The 23775-nt window shown below is 36.6% G+C and overlaps 1 protein-coding gene across 8 annotated transcripts in view; it reads left to right on the plus strand.

Moving 5' to 3' along the window:
• Window positions 1-23775, plus strand: part of LOC114660688 (serine/threonine-protein kinase BRSK2-like) — a 221142-nt gene that overhangs the window by 130896 nt on the left and 66471 nt on the right. For all 8 annotated transcript variants that reach the window (XM_051933874.1, XM_051933875.1, XM_051933876.1 and 5 more), the window contains exons 7-11: window positions 871-939; window positions 9010-9156; window positions 9570-9601; window positions 10382-10546; window positions 22022-22119. In XM_051933874.1, the coding sequence (XP_051789834.1) occupies window positions 871-939; window positions 9010-9156; window positions 9570-9601; window positions 10382-10546; window positions 22022-22119 (511 nt within the window). The remainder of the gene's footprint in view (window positions 1-870; window positions 940-9009; window positions 9157-9569; window positions 9602-10381; window positions 10547-22021; window positions 22120-23775) is intronic.

Genomic DNA, 23775 nt, shown 5'->3' on the forward strand with positions numbered 1-23775 from the left:
TAAAGGCAATGATGTTTTTATTTTTCATAAGGGCCAGGTAAAGCATTGTTGAATGCATTAGAAAGAACTTTTTAGTTTTACAGAAGTGAAAAAGAACAGATTTATAATGAAGTGCATTCTTTACCAGTAAACGATGGTGGAAGTATTGACATATAAGAATGTTTCCTCATACTTTCAGAAACACCGTGTTTTAAATATTTCAGGTTTAATCAAGGTCATTTAGTGAATGTTGTTGATAACAGATGATTTCTATATTAGTCAAACTGCTAATCTTATATATCATAGTGTACGCGTGGAAGTGTGTGTGTCTGTGTGGCCCGGAAGTGAGAGGTGGAGTTGGGGTAAGGGCTCCGCCTCCGAGGAAACAGAAAACTCACTTAGCTGCTAATAACACAAACGAGGCCAGCACGTCAGCAAAACAAAACCTCAGAAGAAAGACAAAGTTGCTTAGCCTCTAACATCAGTAAACCGGTATCCATTTTACTTTTCCTCCCACCCTTAATGCACAAGCGATGCAAACATGTCGGCAAAACAAATCCTCCTAGGAGAGAAATGCCCACAGTGGTTCCTTTCAATTACCTGACATCTCTTCATTTCAGTTTTTTTTTAACAATTTCAATAGTTTCTAGGACCCCAGGCTTTTTACAGCACAGGCTTACACAGCTAGTATCTTAATATTTGGCATCTACATGCAGGCAAGAGATGTACAGTATATTTGCTGAAGTTATAGGGATGAATGACAGCTGGCTTCTGTCACACTTTTAAAACAACATCTTTGCCAGTGTTTGACCCAATATTTTGATAAAATACAAATGACAGAAATTTTACTGATTCTCCTAAAATAATGGATATCTGATTTACTAATTTCAGGGAGAAAAGTATGATGGTCGCAGAGCAGATGTATGGAGTTGTGGAGTCATTCTTTTTGCTTTGCTGGTGGTAAGTCTTACAGATGAAAAATATCCTTTCTGAAAGAATAAAAGAACCGTAAAAATGTCTACATAGTTGAAAAAGAAACACTGAAGTAAGCAAATGAAAACTGACAACTGAATAATGTATAGTAAAGTGCTGTGTTTTGTGAGGGGTGCTTATATGTTAAAAGGTTGCCAAGGGCAAGGGCACCACTAGTACAGTAGTTGCAGGGTGAAGTTTCATAGAAGAAGTTAGTGGTAGCTGGAGAAGTCCTGCAAGTAAGTACAACATGGAAGGTTTTGAAAGCCATTTTTGAAATTCAGCATTCAGAGTATTTAAAATGAAACACATCTCTTCATACAGTTGGACCCATAGAAACATTACATATAACTACAATTGTTTCTTGTCACCCAAGTCACTCCAGTGTTATTTTAAAAGTACCTTTTTCACAGTTCTTGGCAGTCCCAAAATCAACCACCATATGGAAAACCCTTCATGTGAACCTCTAGTACAGTTGCTTATACAAGGAATTTTAACATTGTCATTTTAAAAGTGGTTTTTGTTTCTTCTGTACTATGAAATCCCATTTACACTACTCAAAATTTGAATTACATTATTTTAAAATTATGACACTGCTGTTTTGCTAAAGTATTGCTTCCTTTCAACCCATAACATTGACCCCCTGTGGGCTTTTGTTTTCTAGGGACAAGTATAAACAGATTCAGCCACAGTCATTGTGGCCAATAATATGTAGCATTGTCACATAAAATAAGCACTTAGCTGTTTGTGATTACAGTTTGTGTATATTGCCGAAGTATTATTTTAAACTGTAAGTAACATATTGAATTCTCCTAATGCAAAAGTTAAGAATGATATCAATGCAGCAGATTAGAATCCTGTGCTTGTTTTTGTTCTCTTGGGACTTCCGTAGTTTGGAAGTTAGATTTCATTAAAAGCTTTCCATTTTGAGTCTGTAGAAAAGGAGGGATGAAGGTAAACAAGAGCAGGCACAAGTTATTGAAAAAGTCCAGACTGCTTCAATCTTGCCATTCTGATTTGTGCTGATTACCCTTCTCTCTGTGGAGTAAAGTTCAGCTAGGGTCAAGCCAGAAAAAGTCGAGCAAAGAAATTGTTCTTTTTCTGAGGTGCTAAATTTTTATTTGTTCTTATTTAATCTAGAAGACTGGTAGTTCTTCAGTGAGAGATCATTGTTGTTTTCTTGTATAATAGGATCACATCAATATGCATCATAGCCACTGTCACACTAGAAGTGTCCAAGTGTCCAAGCGCAACATATGTAAATGTCTTCTTGAAGCAGTTCGGTGGTCACACATTCTCCTGGCATTATTGCCACCCAGTCATTGCCACTGCCACACATACCTTCAGTGGTGTATTGAATGAGCTTGTGGGAGAGAGAAATGGCAGTCTGTTGTCTTTAGCAATGAAAGCAGATTATGCCATGGAATGAGTGATAGTTGTGGTGAGTGGCTATTTCCGTTGTGTAAATACCTGTGGCTAATAGACTTCATGCCTGGCATTATGGCATGGGGTATCATAGGCTACAGAGCATATTTAACTCTTGTTTGTGGTAGAACCTTTTCAAGGACTTCGTACAGATGGGTCTGATGCCATTCCTGTGTGAAATGGGAGGTGTGTTCTTACAGCAAGATAACAGCCAACCACATTCTGCCTGTGTAAGTTAACATACTTTAGGGTCTGTTCATCAACTGCCCTGCCAGGAATACTTGCTGCCCTTCTCCTCAAACATTTATTACACTGTATTGATGGTGTGTCTTCCACACCCAGTCACCTGTTGCACCTCCAGGTCAAAAGGGAACGGACTGACATTCTGCATGAAGGTATTTTCTATTTGCATTAGAATGTCCCCCATGAGATTCTTGTGATCAGTCTTAATGAAGTAGGAATTTAAGGTGCTAATGCCAGCAAAAATGGCTTAAATACAGGAAGCAAGGGGTTATGGTGAGAGGAACAGTTAAAGATTTAGATGATGCTAAAAATGGTGTCCCGCAAGGTTCAGTGGCAGACATGCTGCTCTTTATAATATCTTCTTATATACAGTAATATGCAACTGTGGCTGTTCGTTTTTCTGTCCAGGATTTTAAATCACCTGTAGCTCGCAAACCGTTTGAACTATTGACCTGAAATTTGGTACACATATACTACGTGACATCTGCTATCTGCTTTCGGGGTGATGATTGACCTCCAAGGTTATTTTTATTTTATTTTATTGTAGAATCAACTCTTGGCTGCGGCCAGCAGGGTAGTGCCAGGTGCCATTCTCATCTCTACAACCTTCGCCGTCACTTCCCCTACTTCTTCATAACATAAATCATTCTTGAGGCAGATTGAAGGCTTAAGTGAAAAATTAAGGAAAATTTACTAAGTAATTGCAACACAAACACTGACTTAATCAGTTTTAATGTGAAAAGATGCCGACGAAAGAAGAGAAGAAGCGGGCTGCTAGGTTAGAGAAAAGAAGAGCTGCCCAGGAAGCAGCAAGCGCATCAACCTCTGAGCAAATGAATGCTAAACGTACAGACAAAGAGTATGAAAACTATGAATGCTCAAGTCAAGTGTATTCACTGCCTGTTATTGTGTAGTGCGCCGTTAGTGGTATATAAATAATCATAATAAGAATATGTAATAACAAGATGGTTAAGTTGATAGAAAATACTAAAGTAGATGGAATGACAAATAATCTAGAACCAGCTGAGCCATTACAGAGGGACCTGGACAGAATTCAGGCTTGGAAAATGCAGCCTGGTGAAATTTAATGTAAATACATTTAATGTTTTACAGATAGAAAGCTAAAATGTTTGATTTCAATACACATTTTAACCTTTAAAGTACAATTTGTTGCAAGGATTTTGTTGAGGACTTTGTTGAGCTAAATGGCCTGTTCTTGTCAAAACCTTTCTAATATTATGATTGTCTAAATATACAGTAATTATCACTTTGTAGTTTTGAAGTTTATTAAACTAACAGGCATTTTAGAAATATTTCTAAGTTACTGGTTATAATCCCTACTTGAAAACTGGATTTTTGTGGTTACCCAGCCATTACCAATATGATTACCAACTTATAGTGCATCCATAAACATAAACTTTAACAACTATGTTTCTTTATCAAGATTTTAGCAGGTGTGTTAAACTTGTGAATGTTAACAGGTCAAATAAGTTAGAATGTCTTTAATACCAGTAATAGATATTTTTCAATAAACATTTTTGCTAAATAGCTTGTAATAGAGCTGATAAAACAAATTTTATTGCAATTTTTTTCATGTATGTGCTTTACTGCTAAAGTCAGCTATATTTTAATAAACTAAAATTCCCAAACCTTTACAAATAAAGAGGTTTGTCCAAAAATGTTACTGCATGAAATATAGATGTTAATCTGTACAGTAACTTGTGAATTAAAATAATGTAGCCTGTGTTTGACATAGTAGTGCTAAAGAAACTCCAGAGAAGAGCCACTAAGCACAACAATAAAATAAAAAAACTATCAGTGTTTCACACAAAAATCTCATCTAACAGTTGAAAATTTTCACTGTTTTGGTCGCATGACAGTTTCTTTTATATTTTAGTGTTTGAAATTACATTAATGATTATTACTATTTTTGCGTAGTGATTAATCTGGGAAATTTAAAAAAACACATAAATTAAACTTTCCCAATTATTTATAATAAGATTAATAATAGCAGTTACATTAATAAATAATTTAACACATAATAAATACCAATAAACAAGCAAGTAATAATTTTCAAATAAAAAATACTTTCTCTGAATAAATAAAGATGAAGTAATAATTTAAATATGACACAGATGAACAAATTAACAAATATACAGTACTTTAACACATTTTTCTGTTTCATTGAAAATGCTAACTTGCTACTGTAGATGAAAAGTATTTTGTTACTGATATTTAGTCAGTTTAGAAATCAGATCTGAAATTGCTCAGCCATATTGCACGACTACCTTAATTTTATGTGATACTTTAAAATTATAGCTATGATGCTAAATGCAACTCCATGTTCAAAAGATGTTCATTCTTTGTAGGTGAGCAGACCTACAAACCCAAGTTTTATTTTTTAAACTGATATTTTAATGAAATCAAAACATTTGTGGTATGTTGAAAAGTAAGCCAAACTGCCAGTTCAATAAAATACTGTAGTAATAAGTTACAGTGTCTTTTTTTCTTTCTTGTTACGAACATGCATCATTTATAAAAAAATTCACCATGATGATTTAATGATCATTGTGAGAGGAACATTAAGATGAAGCAATTAAATAAATTTGCAATGGAAGTCTGCTAAAAAAATTAATCTATACGTATAAAAGTCAATGTGTGTATGTATGAATGTTCCAGCTTCACGTCCGAATGGCTGGAGCGATTTCATGAAACTTGGTACACATGTTTCTCAACTCGACTAAAAATACTAGGGTGAAATCAGCCCTAACCCATCCCCTTCTGGGTAGGGTGGGGGGTGATCTTACTGTCTTGTATGCATGTTATCATTCAGTTGACACTCGTAACTGGAGATGACTGCCAGCATTCTTTATGTTTGAGCATCACTGCGCCCCTATTGCTTTTGAAATTAAATAGAGTTCTACGCGTGCAAGTGTGTGTGTCTGTCTGGCCCAGAAGTGAGACATAGAGTTGGGGTGAGGGCTCCAGCTCCGAGAATACACAAGAGAGGCCAGCACACCAGAAACCTCCTAAGAAAGACAGTCACTTACCTGCTAATGCACAAATGTTGTGAGCACGTCTGCAACATGAATCCTCCTAGCAGAGAGATGCCCAGAGTAGTTCTGATGATTTCAATACTTTCTAGGATCCTGTGCTGGCTTACACAGTTAGTATATACAGTAGCAGGCGACTGCCACCATTCTTTATGTTTAAGCAGCACTGCGCCCCTGTTGCTTTTCAAATTAAATAGAGTTGGCCGGTTCCGAGCGTCAACTGGATGATAACATACATACAAGACCGCAAGTGTTATAGTTGTTTTTTTTATTATTTTTTTCTCAAACATTAAAAAAAAAACGCTTCCTTTTCCTCCTGGGCAACGTTGGGTATTTCAGCTAGCATGCTATAAACCTGATATCACCTGTAACCTTTATCACCCAATCTACCTAGCAACACAGACAGTCATCCACATATTCACATTTGAAGTAGCAGTGTAACATGCATTTATGTATGAAACATCAGTGGCAGCAGAGGAAAGTTTTGGAGCAACAGCCTGACACTAAATTTTCTGTTTGTTAGAAACACTGTGATTAATCCACCCTTTTTCTAAACCTTTTTATTGCATTCCAGGATTACTCTGAGCTGGAGCTAATTCCAAGCAAACCCTTTTTGTGTTGTTAGTGCATTACGGGCCACAATCACATATGATAGTGTATAAAAGCAACCAGTCTAGAGTCTTTAATTTAGTCATGGGAGAGTAATGTGAATATAGGAGAAAGTGTAAACTCCCTGAACCTGTAAGAAAGCTGCATTAATTACTCCATTATGCCTTTCTTTATGGAGCCATTCAGTGTTTATGTATCAAATATAATAACATAAACCATCACATTGACATTCAGCAGAAAAAAAACACTATAACAAATACTATAAAATGCACAAACAAAGTAGTATCAAAAATTGCAAATACAAGTTAAAAACAAGAAATGCAACAGTGAGAGGTATTGTAATGATCTGTTAAGTATATCTGGCAAATTTTAAAAACAGTTAAAATCAGAAGGGCTTTAGAAAACAAATTATAGTGACAAAGCCCAAAAAAGGGTACAAGGCAAAGATGAGACATAGTGTTATTGTGGAATAAATGAACTTTTCCTGTTATATGACGTATGGATCTTATGTCTGAATTTCAAATAATAAAATGTAAATAATAACAATAAAATTGAGGATGCATGTTTTTTCTCCTTCTGGAAACATTAATAATTTAGCTTATTAATATACAATATATAGTAGGTAAATGTTATTCACACATTGAAAGAAAAAACATTAAGACATATCAGAATACTAAAATGAAATATTCCACAATTTCATATTACTCCACTTATGATTATAAAGTTGACATAAATGTTATTGTAATGTTCAGTTGCCTTTTGACTTGCCAAAATCATGTCACTGATGTCTTATTAATATCTTTTGTTAACACTAGAACCACTGCATATTGTTTATGTGTATATCTACTAAGGCTTTACCAAATGGCATCTAAATATTTTGTTCTCACTAATGGCCCATCAGCTTAGCATGCTGATAGTACATCCCCATTTCCATATCCCTAATACTGTAGATAGCTTAAAATAGCTTGAATTAATATAAAGATAGATGATATCTTGGCACGCAGATTCTTCTTTGCATATATTTTCACTTAAAAAGTTAGCATACATTTTCATTAAAAAGTATGTTCAATCAGTTGGGCATATGAAATAACAAATAAAGTAGAAACATATTTTTATATAGAAATATTTTTTTTAAAAACTGCAGCCATGCTTCCATATTTTGCAGAATATCTATGTAAAAGGCAATCGGCATGATCACCTGATTATAAAACTGTCCACATCAACAGTCTACTCAGATTTTTGAAGTCAGCTATGTAATTCTGTACATGCTCCACCATTTTTTATAGCTATATTTACATCATATTGTTTTTTTTTGGTCCTAAATGGTGCCTCATTCTCGGCTAAGTCTCAAATTTCATTGCTCCCTTCTGTTTAAGCCATAGTACAATCTTAGATATGTGGCAGCATCTTCATGTGTGTACAAACAAAGAAAGCCAAGTGTTTATTCTTGCATTTGCATACATTGTTGGGGCGTCCATATCTGTGAAAAAATTATGAGCGAGCCGCCTTCCAGTGCTGTGCTCGTTACTTGCAGCTTTTTTCTTCCACAGTGTGCCATCTCATGTGATCTACTTTCCTCATGTCAAATTCTTGCTGGCTGTGTACTTCATATTCCAAGTTGTGTGAGACATTGTGATACTGTTTCAGGTGAATTTATATTTGATTTTTTTTTATATAACTGAAATATTCAAAGCACCAACAGTTTTTCAGATTTGTCTATTACTTTCTTCATCATACATAGTGAAACAGTGTGAGTAATTATAGGCATGACACTTATTTGGTGGTTATTTTCTAGTTATCTCAGAAGAGAAACATCAGTTCACACATGAGGGACAATGCTTAATAATGTCAATAGGATTTGTTAAGGTAAAAAGGACAAGCAAATTTGATCAAGTGTAAGCCAAAGGAGAGAGAATGCAGTTCACACCTGGGTACCAGAATTCAGTGGCATTGCTTTTAATCGTAATGCAAAGGTTTTTGTGTAAAAAACAGAAGAATGCCATCAATAATGTTTTCTGAATAAAACATATTTCAGAGGTCTCCTGTTCAATTTACATAAACTTCTGTTAAGGTCTCTGAATTGTACTATTTCAAATATATTACCAGAGTCAAGTATATGATTCAGAACAAATAGTTGAGCACATCAGTTATTGCTTCAACTGATTTCAAATAGCATTTTCTTTTTAACAAACACACCTGTGTTGAAAGAATGAATATAGGATGAACAATTACAATATTTATAGAAGGAATGATAGGTTGGATGTATTGCACCTCTAAGTCTATTTGACAGGTAAGAAAATAAATACTTTTTTTCCCCCATTATTTTGATGACCAGCTGACATTATTGTGACATTTGTCTTCATTTGTTCATTTAAGTGAGAATGTATTTTGCCATTCTTTCTGAAGTTGTGTTTTGAATAGGAATTTTTTTGTTTTATTTTCAATATATCTAACTCTGTCCACATTTATTAATACAGGTATATTTGGTCTCTCTGAGATATTTATTCTCTTTCCTGTAGTTTTACAAATAAGCATAGTTAAATGTAAGCAGACACATTGGCAGACAACAGGCATAAAATACAAATTCATATATTTTTTTAGTTTGCTCAATAAACAAAACAGCATATTTCTATATGCCACTTTACAGTTAATCGTTATGATTATAAGATTTGTTTCTTAGGAAATTGCAGAGCAATAGTCAGCTCTACCTATTTCTTACTATATGCAGGGTGCACTGCCTTTTGACCATGATAACCTGCGACAGTTACTTGAAAAAGTGAAGAGTGGAGTGTTTCACATGCCACATTTCATTCCTCCAGACTGTCAAGCACTACTGAGGGGCATGATTGAAGTAAACCCCGAAAAAAGACTGACTGTAAGTACACTGTGATCACTTGAGTAAGTCATTAATTTTATAAAAGAAAAGAAAAATATGAGTACTGGAGATTCCAAAATATCTGTCTGTAAGTGCCAGGGAGCCTAAGTAAAAGATAGTTTATGGAAACGGTGGATTCCAACAATAAATTGATAATAAGAATGAATGTACCTAGTGATCTTACAACGACTAGTAAACTGGTTATATGGGCTGAAGGGCCTAGTTAAGATGACAGTCAGTAGGACAACAAGAAATCTAAACATAAAGTGGGGGAGCCCTTTACCAGTGTGACTTACAAGCACATTAGTTTACTTAACTCTACAAAAGAAGGAATACAATTAATTTTGATTAGTAAATGACTTGTATATAAAATAGATTGCTAAAATAAACTTAATTCTCTTTCATCTTTTCAGCTAGAAGAAATACAGAAGCATTCTTGGTACTTGTAAGTATGTCATTCATCTGAATTATTGTTGCAGTCTGTCTAAGTGTATTTGCATAGTGTATGGTGTAGTTGGGGTGCCTCTCAAATGACTTCATGGCTTCTGCTTTGGTCACTGCAGGGTGACTTGCCATCTGCGAGAGATTGCTTTTTAAAAACTCTTTGTAAAAACTTACTGAACAAATCAACAGTCCAGAAAATAAATTAAAAAGTTCCTTTAAGTAATTAGCAAAATAAAATACAGTAGCAGACAGGATCATGGTTGATGGTTATGATATCCATATTTCAATAATTTAAGTGTTGATTTTGTATGTTTATAAAATTTTGATTAGAAGGAGAGTTGTATGGTTAAGTGTATGGTGCTGTTATATCACAACAATCCCAGACATGTGTTATTCAGTTATATCCCAGGCACTGCCTGTCTATAGTTCATACATTCCACCTGTGTCTTTGTGGCTTTTTATTCAAATACTTCTTAATATCTAATTTTGCAACTCAAAACTAGATATTTTTGAGTGAGTGTATGTGGGTGTCCCCTGCAAAGGACGGCTGCTTTGTTCTGGGTTGGTTCTTATATTGCACCTTATATTGCAGGGCAGGATACTGCTCTTGCAACCCTGAGCTGGATTAAACAGATTTAATAATGAAAGAATCAAAATGTTGTGAAAAAAATGAATTTTACCAAACTGTACAAAACTTCTCCTAATAATTTCATTTGCATCATTCTGTTGTGCATTTTATTAAACTGTAATCTATAAAAGTTTATATATTTATATCTTGCAGAGGGGGGAGAAATGAGCCAACTCCAGAACAGCCTCCACCACGCCGAGTCACTGTACGTAGGATCTTGTCACTAACCGAGCTGGATCCTGATGTACTTGACAGCATGCATTCATTAGGCTGCTTCCGGGATCGTACTAAATTGACCAGAGATCTGCAATGTGAAGAGTGAGTTGCACACTTTTGTGTTGGAAAGCTTGTGTGTTATTTTTTAGAGCTCTCCTATAAACTCTTGACTTTGCTGCCTGTCGTTCTCTTCATGTTCTGTCTTTACATTACTATATACTGTATTTTCCATCCATCTATTATCCAACCTGCTATATCCTAACTACAGGGTCATAGGGGTCTGCTGGAGCCAATCCCAGCCAACACAGGGCACAAGGCAGGAAGCAAACCCCAGGCAGGGCACCTGCCCACCGCAATACTGTATTTTAAATACTTTTATTATCCATTAGATGTGATATGATACAGAAGATCACACTTTGATATCATTTGAGATACAGTAGTTTTATATTGTTTGCTGGTCATGTAATTCCTATCGATTACTCCCTCGAACCGTTGCCTTCCGAGCCATGAATATTGTCCAAGCCTTTTTCACGTTGGTGTAGACTTCCCGTGTGTGACCTTTTCTGCTCGCTTCCTCCATCTTCTAACACTGTTCATTTCAATAGTTCTCTATCCTTTTGGCCTTTCTTTGGAATTCCACATTCAGCCTTCTGGAATCTTCTGTGTTCCCAGTAGCTATGTCATTCCTTCTCTCTTCTCTGCCATACTGACGGTCAAATCGGAAATCCATTGGGCTGATTTCAGTGGTCTCTTTTATGGAGTATAATCTAAGGCTGTTTCGATAATGCATGCTTTCACTTATTCCCATAGTTAATCCGGGTTCCTTTCTTCCATAGGGAGGAGGTAGAATCTGTTCTTTACTTCAGCTTCGTAGCTGTGGCTGATCTTGTCTGTATCAAATTTCTTTGTGGCTGCTGTTTGTTTGGTATTACAGAATCTGAGTTTGACTTTGAGTATGGCTACCAGCACTTAGTGATCTTACCGTAATCAGCACCAGGGTATGTCTTCACTGCCAAGACTGAATTCTGCCACTTCTTCTGACATAGGATGTTGTCAGTTTGGTTTTTGTGTCCTCTGCTTGGTGATGTTCAAGTATACCGGATCTTCAAACAATTTTGGGTTCTGCTATAGTTGGATTTAAAATCACCAATAATGTATATAATGTTCTTAATGGGTGTTTGGCTTAGGACATCCTGATGTTAACCATATAACTCTTCCATTTCTTCAGATGTGTCAGTTGTTGCGACATATACTTGTAGAATCGTGACATCACAAGGTTGTTAAATTTTTGATAACTCTTGGTGGCTTTGGCAATTTTCTTGTTCATGATAAAGCCCACTGCTTGCCATCTGGTGGTGTCACTGCCAGAGTAGTACACCATGTTCTCACTAGAATTGAAAAAAAACATTTCTAGTCCAATGTATTTTGCTGATGCCCAATATGTCGATGCTCAGTAGATTCATTTCCTTTTTCACAATGCCCAGTTTTCCTGCATTCAGACAGTTTATGTTTCACATTCTAATCTTGTATGGTTTTGTGCAGCACAGAGTGATTGTTTTGCTGTGAGCCACATCAACAGATAGTTGTACCAATGAATTTGTCCCATCCGTGTCATTACTGCCCCAGATACTTTGACCTCCTTCTTGCTCTTTCCCAGTCGTATTTCAGGTACCTTCCAGTCTGGGGGCCTACTTTTCAGTACCATGTTGGTGTCATTGTTGAGTCATTAATCCTTAGAATATTTTGGCAGAATACTGGGGTAGGTTGCCAGGTCTTTCTCCAGGCCAGAGCCGTTTAGCCAGCATACTTACGGCATGCCATTGCCACCCTCAACACCACGATGAGGAGAATGGTTAGACTTTGAAGAGGGAAATTTACATGTAGACTTCTTTTTTTTACATTTACATACTGTATAGGAAGTAAAAATATCACATATGTTTAATCATTTGGGAGTATGTAAATTGAACATTATGAGAAAGACTTGAGGGTCATAATAGACTCTTCACTCTCTCAATATAGACAGAAGAGGTTAATAAGGGTAAAAGGATGTTGCAATAAATAGCATGTTATCCACATTACTAACCGAGAATGCTAAACCGGATGGACGCAGGGACATCCGGCAATGGGCCGTGGCCGCAAAAGACGTACTGCGCAGGCGCCCCACAAACCCCCCCCCCCCCCCGCAAGCAACGGGAACCGGATGGAATGCAACGTAAAATAAAAAATGAGGCGTCGCGCACAGAAAAAAGGAGTCAGACCACAGAAAAAAGGAGCACGAAACCCATTGCACACGAAACGGGACACACACAAAGAGGAGGATTCAACAAGCCCCTAGCACACAAAAAAAAAGAAGCCGCGAGCACCACACAAAGCCCATTGGACACGAAACGGGACAGACTACGGACATAGCACACGAAACGTACACAAAAACGACGATTCAGACCCACGACCACAGTAACATAAATAACAAATGACACACAAAGCCCCATTTATAAATGAACCGTCCGTATTAAACATATGTCATCTCAACACATTCACAATATGCAGCATAGGTAGATCTCATTACAATGAGGCACTATTAACCGTTCAACCGCAGAAAAGGCTCCATATTAACAGTGAGTGCGATCCTCCTTATTACTTATCCATATTTCTCACGCTCAAGAACAAACAAGTCATGAATTCACGATCACGGGTACAAAACGATACCGCTCGGATAACGGGACCAAACACAATTCACACTATGCAGCATAGGTGGATCTCATTACAATGAGGCACTATTAACCTTTCAACCGCAGAAAAGGCTCCATATTAACAGTGAGTGCGATCCTCCGTATTACTTATCCATATTTCTAGAAGAAAAAATGTCTCGGCTCCAAAAACGCAAAGCTCAACTAACACAGTTACAGAAACGAACCCAAATGGACAGACACACTGAACGTAGACGCATGCAGGGCGCGTCTCACAGTGCTGCATCGAAACAGGCATGGCTTCAAAACGAAACACCTCCCGTCTCAGACATACAGAAACGGCAGCGAGGGGACAAAATAAATAAACGCAGACGTCTACACCGCGCATCTCAAATGCCGGAAAACAAGCAGGCAAGGCTCCAAAAAGAGAAAGCTCAACTGACCGACATACAAAAACGGGCAAGGCTCAATACAAACAATGCACGCCGTAAACTACAACGGGCTTCTCACACAGCACAGGCAAATCGATTACAGCTCCAAAACAACACGTCCCAAATACTGGACATACAACGACGCGCCTCTCAAACGGCACAAGCAAAACATACACGTCACGGACATCAACGACAGACACCTGCTAAACGCTTGCGTTAGCTGACAACGCGTTCAATAATGAGTCCACTATTCAGGAAAATTCATTGGGATTAATGAATGTCATTTGCAATCATTGTCATTCACTTAACTTCCCTGAAGAAACAACTAGCAATACAAGTAATGAATTTACACGTTGTTGTCAAAAGGGTCAAATTAGACTGCCTCCTTTACATTCATATCCTGAATATCCACAGAACCTTCTAACTAACGATGTACCTGAAAGTAAAAACTTTATGAACTGCATTAGATCCTACAAATCGCTATCCACTATGAACAGAAACAGTAGCACTGCACGTGACATCCGTCTTGCAAAACTGTTAATTATTGATGAATGTACAATGTCATCCAGTCACTTACTCAACACCATTCATAAACTTCTACAAACGTTGATGAATAATAATATTCCCTTTGGAGGAAAGGTACTTTTATTAGGAGGAGATTTTAGACAGTGCTTAGCTATTGTTCCACATGCCATGCGCTCAGCTATTGTTCAGTGCACCTTAAAATACGCAGACAATTGGCATTGCTTTCAAAAGATACAGTTAGTACAAAACATGCGATGTCCACATCCAGATCATAACAATTGGTTATTACAACTGGGAGATGGTACACTCACCAATACAGATAGACTTCACCCAGATATTATTACAATTCCTCAAGCCTTTATCTGCGACGACTTAGTTACAGAGAAGCAATCTCATTAGACCAAATGCCCCTTTTAACACAACGCACTATATTATGTCCAAAAAATATTAATGTGGAAAACATAAATACCCAAGTCATTGCATTACTTCCTGGAGAGACACAACTCTTTCTAAGCTCTGACAAACTTGACTCTGATCACGACAATGACCATCTTCATTGACCTTACAAGTTCTGACCTGGAATTACCTTTTACACTTAAACGGCGTGTACAAAGAAATTCTCCAATAAACCTTTACACTATGCCACACACTTTATTGTTTGCTTTCTATTTGCATCATCTACACCTTCACACTATTCTATATCTCATTCATACATCACACTCTTTGTCATTTCCCAACACCAGGGGTTGGCGAGCGAAGCGAGCAGGGGGCGGAGCCCCCTAGTGCAGAGTATAAATTAACAGAGTTTCTCCTGAAGATGCAAAATTTCATCAGGAATGTTGTTTGCTCTGCGGTGGGTTGGCACCCTGCCCGGGATTGGTTCCTGCCTTGTGCCCTGTGTTGGCTGGGATTGGCTCCAGCAGACCCCCGTGACCCTGTGTTCGGATTCAGTGGGTTGGATAATGGATGGATGGATGTTGTTTGCTGCTTTGGTCTCAGTATAAAAAAAGGATAAAACAGTACTCAAAAAATATTCTAATGCTCATGTTCTAATATTTTTTATGTGACAAAAGTCATATAAACAAGAAACATAAACTTTTAGAAAAGATATTTGTATTATGTAAATTAGGTGATTGTTGGTGATTTTGCAAAGTGAAATACTTTAAGTCATAAACATTTCCTCTTATAAAAATTATGTACATAAAAATTATAGTCTGGCTGCATAAGACTCCTAGAAATAAAACCCTATCATACTGCTGATGTCATCTATATAACTTCTGTGCTCTAGAATAACTATGATGTTTTATGGTAATTCGTATTTTTCAACCTTTCATAAACAAAGCGCTTTAATTGTCATTACTTTCTCCAGTGTTTCCAACATAAAACAGTAGATAATTTTTTTTGGCTTCCTAGATTTTTTTCATAGCATTTTTAAATTTGTGTACTGTTAGATAAAATCATATCTATATGTAATGAATATTTTATCCCCGATATTTGGGAATATGGGGTACCAGGCCTTCTGTAACAAGCTATTTGATACCTGCATAACTGAAGCAAGGGGCCGACTCGCATTGCTGGCAGTAAGTCAGACTTTTTACTAGTGAGTGTGGGACTGGCTGTGCCAGGATTATCCTTTGTCACCAATCCTGTTTATAATATTTATGGAGAGAATTTCTAGAAACAACAAAGGAGAGGGGGGTGTCTAGTTCAATGACCTCAGGATCACATCTCTGCTTTTTGCAGATGATGTTGTTTTGTTGGCTTCGTTAGGTGGTAACTTCTCATAAACACTGGTGTGGTTTGTGGATGAGTGTGAAGCAGTTGGGATGTGGATTATCATTTCCAAGTTTGAGGTAATGGTTCTCATTCAGAAAAAGGTGGAGTGCCCTCTCCAGGTTGGTAGGGAGGTGCTATCTCCAGCAGAGGAGTTTTAAGTGTCTTGAGCTCTTTGTTCATGAACAAGGGTAGAAGGGACTGAGAGATTATCAGGCAGATTGGCGTGGGGTCAGCAGTTACAGTATGTGGACATTGTACTAGTCAGTCATGGTGAAGGGAGAACTGAGCCAAAAGGCAAAGCTCTCAATTTACCAATTGATCTACATTCCTACCCTCACTTATGGCAACAAGCTGTGGGTAGTCACTGAAATAAGCAGATTGTGGATACCAGCAATATAAATGAGCTTCCTTCGCAAGATGCCTGGGCTAAGCCTTAAAGTTATGGTGAGGAACAAAGAAATTCAGGAAGAGCTCAGAGTGGAGTTGCTGCATCTCTGTATTGAAATGAGTTAGCTGAGGTGGTTTGGGTATCTGATTAAGATACCTTCTTGATGCCTCACAATGAAGGTGTTTCAGACATGTCCAACTGGGAGGAGACCTGGTGGGATTATATGTCTCAGCAGGCCTTGGAACGCCTCTGTATACTCCCAGTGGAGTTGGATGAGGTGTTGTGTAAAAAGGTCATAGAGGCATCTTTGCTTAGACCTCTGCCCCATGACCTGGACAGATGGAGTAATGCATCTTCACAGGGGAGATAAATTTACACAAAACCAGTCAAATCTCTCTATATATATAAAATCCAATGTCTGTCTGTATGTCTGTCCACTTTTCAAGATAGAACTACGTAACGGATTTAGATCGGGCTTTTTTCTATAATTTGTTTGAACATTCTGGTTGGTTTTGCAACTTCTGTCATTGCGGTAAGTATTATAGTTCGGTTGCAGCACTGATTTATTCGCGTGAATCCGAGAGACAGGCTGCAGGCCAAGGGGAGGGGGAGGCGGGACCTCAGGAGTAGGGAGCTGGGCAGGGCTATCCTCACTCATGCGCCAGCCTCCATGCACCAGCCTCCATGCGGGGGACGTTCTCCCATCAGAGCTGAACACAATCAGATACAGTGACAACATTTGACGTTGGAGCGTACCTACCTTCCACTTGGCCAGAGATACCTTACTTTTTTATATTTTTTTCAAAGAAATCACAGTTCCATTCTTGTCTCTGATAGCAAAACCAAAAATATTGTATATCAAGATGCCCTCGGATATGAAAGCTATCAATATAAATTCATCTCAATACAAATTATTACATTTTTTTTACATTTTTTATTGATTTTTAGAGTTTGTCCTATTTCACTATTACATAGGCAGAGCCGTGGGGGACAGTTAGTATCACAATAAATAAATGGAAAGCTATTAACAAAATAAAATATTAACCATGATGCTTATGTTCTGTAAGAATCTAAAAGACAAATTTAGGTAGCATCACAAATGCTAAGATGGCATGTGTGTCTCCACTGTCTCAAAGTTCATGCCTATTAATTGCAATTGCATTTATCATCCAAATGTCAAATTAATTACAGACATACATTCATGTGACAAAGTAAGTACTCCCTCTTTACATTTTATGTATCAGTACAAAACTAACAATCAGATTTCAGGTGACAAGTCACCCATAACAAATTATTTTTTTTCATTATTTATACAACTAAAATATGTGCTTACCTTAGGATCTATTAAAATATGCAATGAAATCTTGTTTTGCACATCCTTCAAATATAGAATGTTATATATAAACAATACATGTGTTTTTCATTTACAGTCATTACTGTACTTGCCTGTGTTAAATTTGTTTGTGTTCAGAGGTATTTAAAAATCTAATTATTTTTAAAATTGTTTTAAGAATTATTGAAAGCAGATTCTTTTGTTGTAAACATATCTTTTAAGTTTGTGTGGTACTATAAATACTTTTCATTACATGTGTTTTTCTTTTTTAACAATTGTTTAGTTTGTTTTTATGTTATATAAGTTAATGAAAGAGTATCTTATATAGTACAACTCCAACTTTATTGAATCCTTTCTACTTAATTTGATCTGTTTATTCAGAAAAATCAAGGTTTCATACTTGGTGCTTATATAAAGTAATCACACCCTTGGAAGATTTCACATTTTTTGCCATACAACAAACTTAATTTGGCTCTTTTGACATTGGTCAGTTGGAAAAGACTATTTAATATCAAAGTGAAACAGATCTCTGCAAAGGGGTCTGAATTAATTCCAAATATTGAACACAAAATAATTGATCTCAAAGTTTTTGCTCCCTTTAATATTTCACACCTAAATCATTATTGCTATAGCTAGTTTTATAGTTTTAAAAATCACATAGTTAATTAAATAAACATCACATTTATTCAAGAGCTTTCAACTGACTGTAATATTAATGCACCTGTATTTGGAAGGTCCAACTTATAATTTAGTCATTATTGTGGCCTAACTTCGTCAATGAAGACAAAAGAATGCTACAAGCAACTCTGTGAAAGGTGAATGAAAAGCACAAGTCAGGGGATTGATGCAGGAAAATATTCAAGTCACTGAATATCCCTTTTGTGTCCTGTCCAGGTGTTGTTACTGCCTTGTGCCCGATGATTGTTGGGATAGGCTCCAGCTATCCCCTGATCCTGTCCTGGATAAGCTGGTTATGAAAATTGATGGATGATTATCCTTTGGAGTACAGCCAATGATTAACAAATGGAAATAGTATGGCACAGCTGTAAATCTTCATAAAGCAGACCATTCACAGAAACTGAGTGACTGTGCAAGAAGATGACTAGTGGGGGAGGCCACCGAGAGACCTTTTAATGAGTTACAGGCTACAGTGTAGGGCTGCAACTAATGATTATTTTGGTAGTTAACTAATCGTTCAATTTTTTTTTTTCGATTAGTCACGATTATTTCATGCCTGACTATTTTGAAACCTGCGACCTGTGGTTGCACATCTTGTTCTGGGCTCCAGTGCATGTCTTACCTCATCTGCTCACGTCTGCCCACCTGTGAATGTCACCCTGATGTCTCTGCATTAACACGATTAAAATTAATAATAATCAAATTAAAATAACAACCAGTGAAACATATGAATTTGAAAATAATCAGATGTTTTTATGTTAGTGTGACCATCACAATAAAAAAGAAATACATTAAACAATACAAACTAAAGTGCACATAGTCTTTAAACAAAAAAAGTGCATTTAACTTAACCAAAAAATACATCGTTAAAACAGAAATGTTTTTCATATTTTAGTAATAAATGACAAAATCTAGACATAAACTATATAATGTGTAAAGCCTGAAGTGCAAAGATAAAATAAACACTTTCACAAAAGGTTCAAGGATGATACAATAGCTTCCGTGGTGCAGCAGTAAGAATTGCTGACTTATAATCAAGAGTCCCCCGGTTCAATCCTGACTGCCTCGTATATTTACCGTAGTGAGTTGCTCTTATTGTTAATATTATACAATAAACACATACATTTGATTTGCGTCTGTAACAACCACTGTAAATGTTTAGTATTTGTAAAAGTTACCTTTCTTTTTTTCACTTTTATTTTCTCAGTCACGATCACGATACATACTACCCCCCCCCCCCCCAGGGATCTGACGCTGTTACTTTTTATCTGAAACTGGGAATAACTGTAGATGTGAGTGGTGTTTTGAGACAATCGTACTGGAAATTCTCTAATCTGGATGGATAAAAGCTGACACACAAACGCTGGCGAATCTGCATTATTCGTATCTCATTGTCACTTGATTTTTTTTATTCAGTTTTATTGAGTGTTCCTGCTAATGCTGAATTAGTATGCATGATGTCAAAGCCACACTGACAAAAAAACAGTGACATAGCTATATATGATATTTGGAATTATTCATTTTATGACCTTATAGTACATTTTGTAGAACATTGTGGCACGGATGCAACATTATTCATATTATTCATATTCATTCGCATACCTTCTTGCAGTTGTAATCAGTGACTGCTTTTTTTTTTTCCCCCCGACCTTGCCCAGTCTGCACAGGACTCCAGGACATGCAGAGGAAAGAATGTTCCTCTGCAAGGTGAGCCATGAACGCTCTTCTTTTCTCAGTGGACCCCGTACATGCCTTGCAAAGTACATGTGCTTTGATCGCCACCAGGTCAAGCTTGTTATAGCACAAGCAACCGGCCACCTGCGTGCTCCTGCTAGCACTGAATAAGCTCATGCCTTCTGGTGTCAGCGCACAGCACCAGGGGGAAAAAAAAGAAAGAGACAAATATATGTGACATTTTGAAGAAATCATTGTATGACCTGAAGAGTACCAATCAGAAAACATCAGATCGGGTGTAAATTTGTTACTTGTAAAAGTTAGCTTTTTTCACTTTTATTTTCTCAGTCTCGTTCACACTCTCCCTCCCCTCCTGATCTGACCCTAACTAACTAACTAACAGTGCCAGCATAAATTCTCAAGAGATGGTGGCATCACAGCTCCAGGATGCTTGCGTTTCAGATGCTCATGCATTGTGGTGGTGCTGCCATGAAAAGAAAGCTCCGTTTTGCATAATCTGCATTCAACTTTTTTTTCTTTTTCGTTGAAGTGCTCCCACATTTTAGAAAGTTTCTGTCACAATTTTTTTCCCTCTCCTTCCCCCTCCTCTATCCGACTCGCCATTGCAACCACGTTTATTTTCCTCTACATTCTTCTCCTCCTCAGATGTTCTTTCTTCTTTGGTAGGACTGTGTGCAGTCTTGACAAACAATAACAAACGATACTGCCCCCAGACGTTCATGTAGTGCATTGCAGTTACAAAAACCAATGTGGTTCTTTGTGACTGGAGCCTCTATTGAAGGTTCTGTTTATGACGCGTCAACAATAAAAAATCCACGTTGATGATTTTTTGTAGTCAATGTCATCGATTATGTCGACTAATCATTGCAGCCCTACTACAGTGGAAGACATTGGAGAGACTCTATATACAACAACATTTTCCCAAGTGCTTCACCAGACGCAGCTTTATGGAAGAATGTTAAAGATAAAGCCACTGTTAAAAATTTTAAAAAAATGCACAGGGAGTTTGCCAGAAAGTACATGGGAGACTTTGAAGTCAGCTGGAAGAAGGTTCAAAAAGATCAAAATTGAGCTTTTTTGGCCATCAGACTAAATGCCATGTTTGGTGTAAACCAAAAACTGGACATTATCAAAAACACACAATTCCCACAGTGGACCATGGTGGTGGCAGCATCATGCTGAGTGGGTGCTTCTCTGTAGCAAGCCCTTAAAGTTAGGTGAAAAAATTAAAGCAGCCCAATACACGTAAATCCTAGCAGACTCAGTATGGTAGAAAAATTGAATCATGGGGGAAGATTATTATTCCTACAAGACAACAACCCTAAACATAAAGCCAAATCTAACACTTGTAAATCATTCCTCTGTAATATCAACAGTTCAGATCTCAATCCAGTTGAGAGTTTGTGGCTAGTCTTGGAAAAGATTTCACTCGCAATCCCCATGCAATCTGACAGAACTTGAGCAGCTTTGAAAAGAAGAATTGAAAAATATTGCACTGTCCAAGTATGCAAAGCTGATGGAGACCTATGCACACAGACACAATGCTCTGATTTCCTGTTGAAGGTGCATCTTCTCAGCACTGACTTGTAGGGGATGAATACTTACATGATCAATTATTTTGTGTTTTGTTTTTTTAATTGATTTAGACAACTTTGCAGAGGTGTGTTTTAACTTTGATATTAAGCAGTCTTTTTCTGTTGACCAATGTCAAAAAAGCCAACATAAATCCAATGTGATTCAATGTTGTATAGCAGTAAAATGTGAAAACTTCCAGAGGGCGATTATTTTTATAAGCTTTGTAAATGCTGCTGATTAAAAAGATCTAGAAGTTATATCTATTTAGTGCTTTGGAATACAGTGATGTATGTATGAGATTTTATAATATATGCAAACAAAAATACAATAAACATATGCAAACAATATACTAATGAAGATGTAGTGTGTCAGTATTTGTTGAAAAATTCTAATTATATTTGAATATGCTTTTTTGAGTAGTGTTGTTTTTCACATTTATGTTAGTGTATTTGTTATAGTTGCATTATGCAAAATTAATTTCTCCTATAGAGATAACCAAGAGAAAATGATCTACTACCTTCTTCTGGACCGCAAGGAACGATATCCAAGTTGTGAGGATGAAGACTTGCCTCCAAGAAATGATGCAGGTGACATTATATAAACATAAATAAAAATGTGATCTTTTGAACCTTACAATTGTATACACCTTTAGGTTAAGGTATGATTGTAACAAAGAATCTGCCCTACTAATCATACTGTTCATATAAACATCTAATTTATATTGACGCTCCATAAAAGGTTGTTTGGTAACTTGAACCAGTGCAGTTGCAATAAGGTCTGGCTCCCCAAAACATTTTTAAATAAATTAAGTCCTTTCAGTAATTTTCTGTAAATTCATAACATTCCAGTCTTTAGACATTCTTGTTTGAGCTATTCTTTATGACTGAGTAGCATTTTTCCTTAAGGTACAGATTATATTGTATTGTTTTTATTCAGCGGTACACCATTTCATTGTATTTGAGAAGGTAAGCAGGATCAGTAGTGATTTAATTGAGGTTTTTGAAGTGATTGATTAATCCTATTGGCTTATTGTATTAACTGTATGTTGCAGTTCTACTTTATCTTGACTAGCATATTTCCAAAGACAAGGTTAATTCCAAAAGAAAGAACACTGTGAAATAAACACATAAACAGTTGTAAAATACAGAATTAAACATCCAGTTATGTATTTTTGTATAAGTAAAGTTCCTGTTGAAATTTTTAAAATAGTACAATCAGAAAATTTCTTTTGATCATCGGCCTACTACAAATGTATTTGGGTTAATGGTAAAAATATTTTGTATCTCTTTAAAGTGTATGCCCATTTTTTTGGTTTCTTTATATTAACAAATGTTACCAGAGTATTTAATACTGTAATACCTACAGTATCTAATGCAATGGATTGAGGCCTTTTGATTAGAAAAAAAAATATTTAATACAGATTTGCAGTTAAAATAGTTTTAGTGGTTTTTTTTATCACACTCTTAAATGTACACTTATGTGAATAGACAGTTTCTAATTGTTCAATACTGTAGTCAAGTTTCATAACTTTGGACAGCAAAGGCCCTAGTTCTTAACTGTTTTTAATGTACTTACAATTCTTTGATAAATGTATAAATCAATGTACCATTCTCCAGTGTAAAAATAGTAAGTGCCTATTTCAATGTTAAGCTTGGACATACTGTATATTATAATAATGCCTGTGGCAAGTTTTCCCAGTATCCACTGTTTTATCCACTACATTATTAAATAAAATATTATTTTATTACCTCAAATAATCTGGATTTCTTCTTCATCACTGAGACTTGGATTTTAAATGGTGACTCTTCTTGTTTTACTGACTTGACACCACCAGGTTACTCATTTTTAAACTCTCCTCGCCTGACTCGTCGTTGGGGGGGGGGCATTGCCACTATTTTTAAAAGTATGTTCTTGTGTCGGAGCCTTACAAGGGGTCCGTTTAGCAGCTTTGAACTCCAACTTTTCGAAGTCTGCAGCTCCCCTTCTCTACTGTTTGCCGTGGTTTATAGACCTCCTGTAATTAATGATACTTTCATTTCTGAATTCTCTGATCTCTTGGATGATATCACCCTCTCTCATGACAAAGTTCTTATTGTTGGTGATTTCAACATTCACGTTTGTTGTCAATCGAAACCTTTGGTCAACGACTTATTATCACTTTTGAACTCATTTGATTTTATACAGCATATTAATACGCCAACCCACTCTCTCGGTCACACCCTCGATCTCATCCTTACTCGTGA

The sequence above is a fragment of the Erpetoichthys calabaricus genome, chromosome 11 (genome assembly GCF_900747795.2).
Source record: "Erpetoichthys calabaricus chromosome 11, fErpCal1.3, whole genome shotgun sequence".
NCBI lineage: Eukaryota > Metazoa > Chordata > Cladistia > Polypteriformes > Polypteridae > Erpetoichthys > Erpetoichthys calabaricus.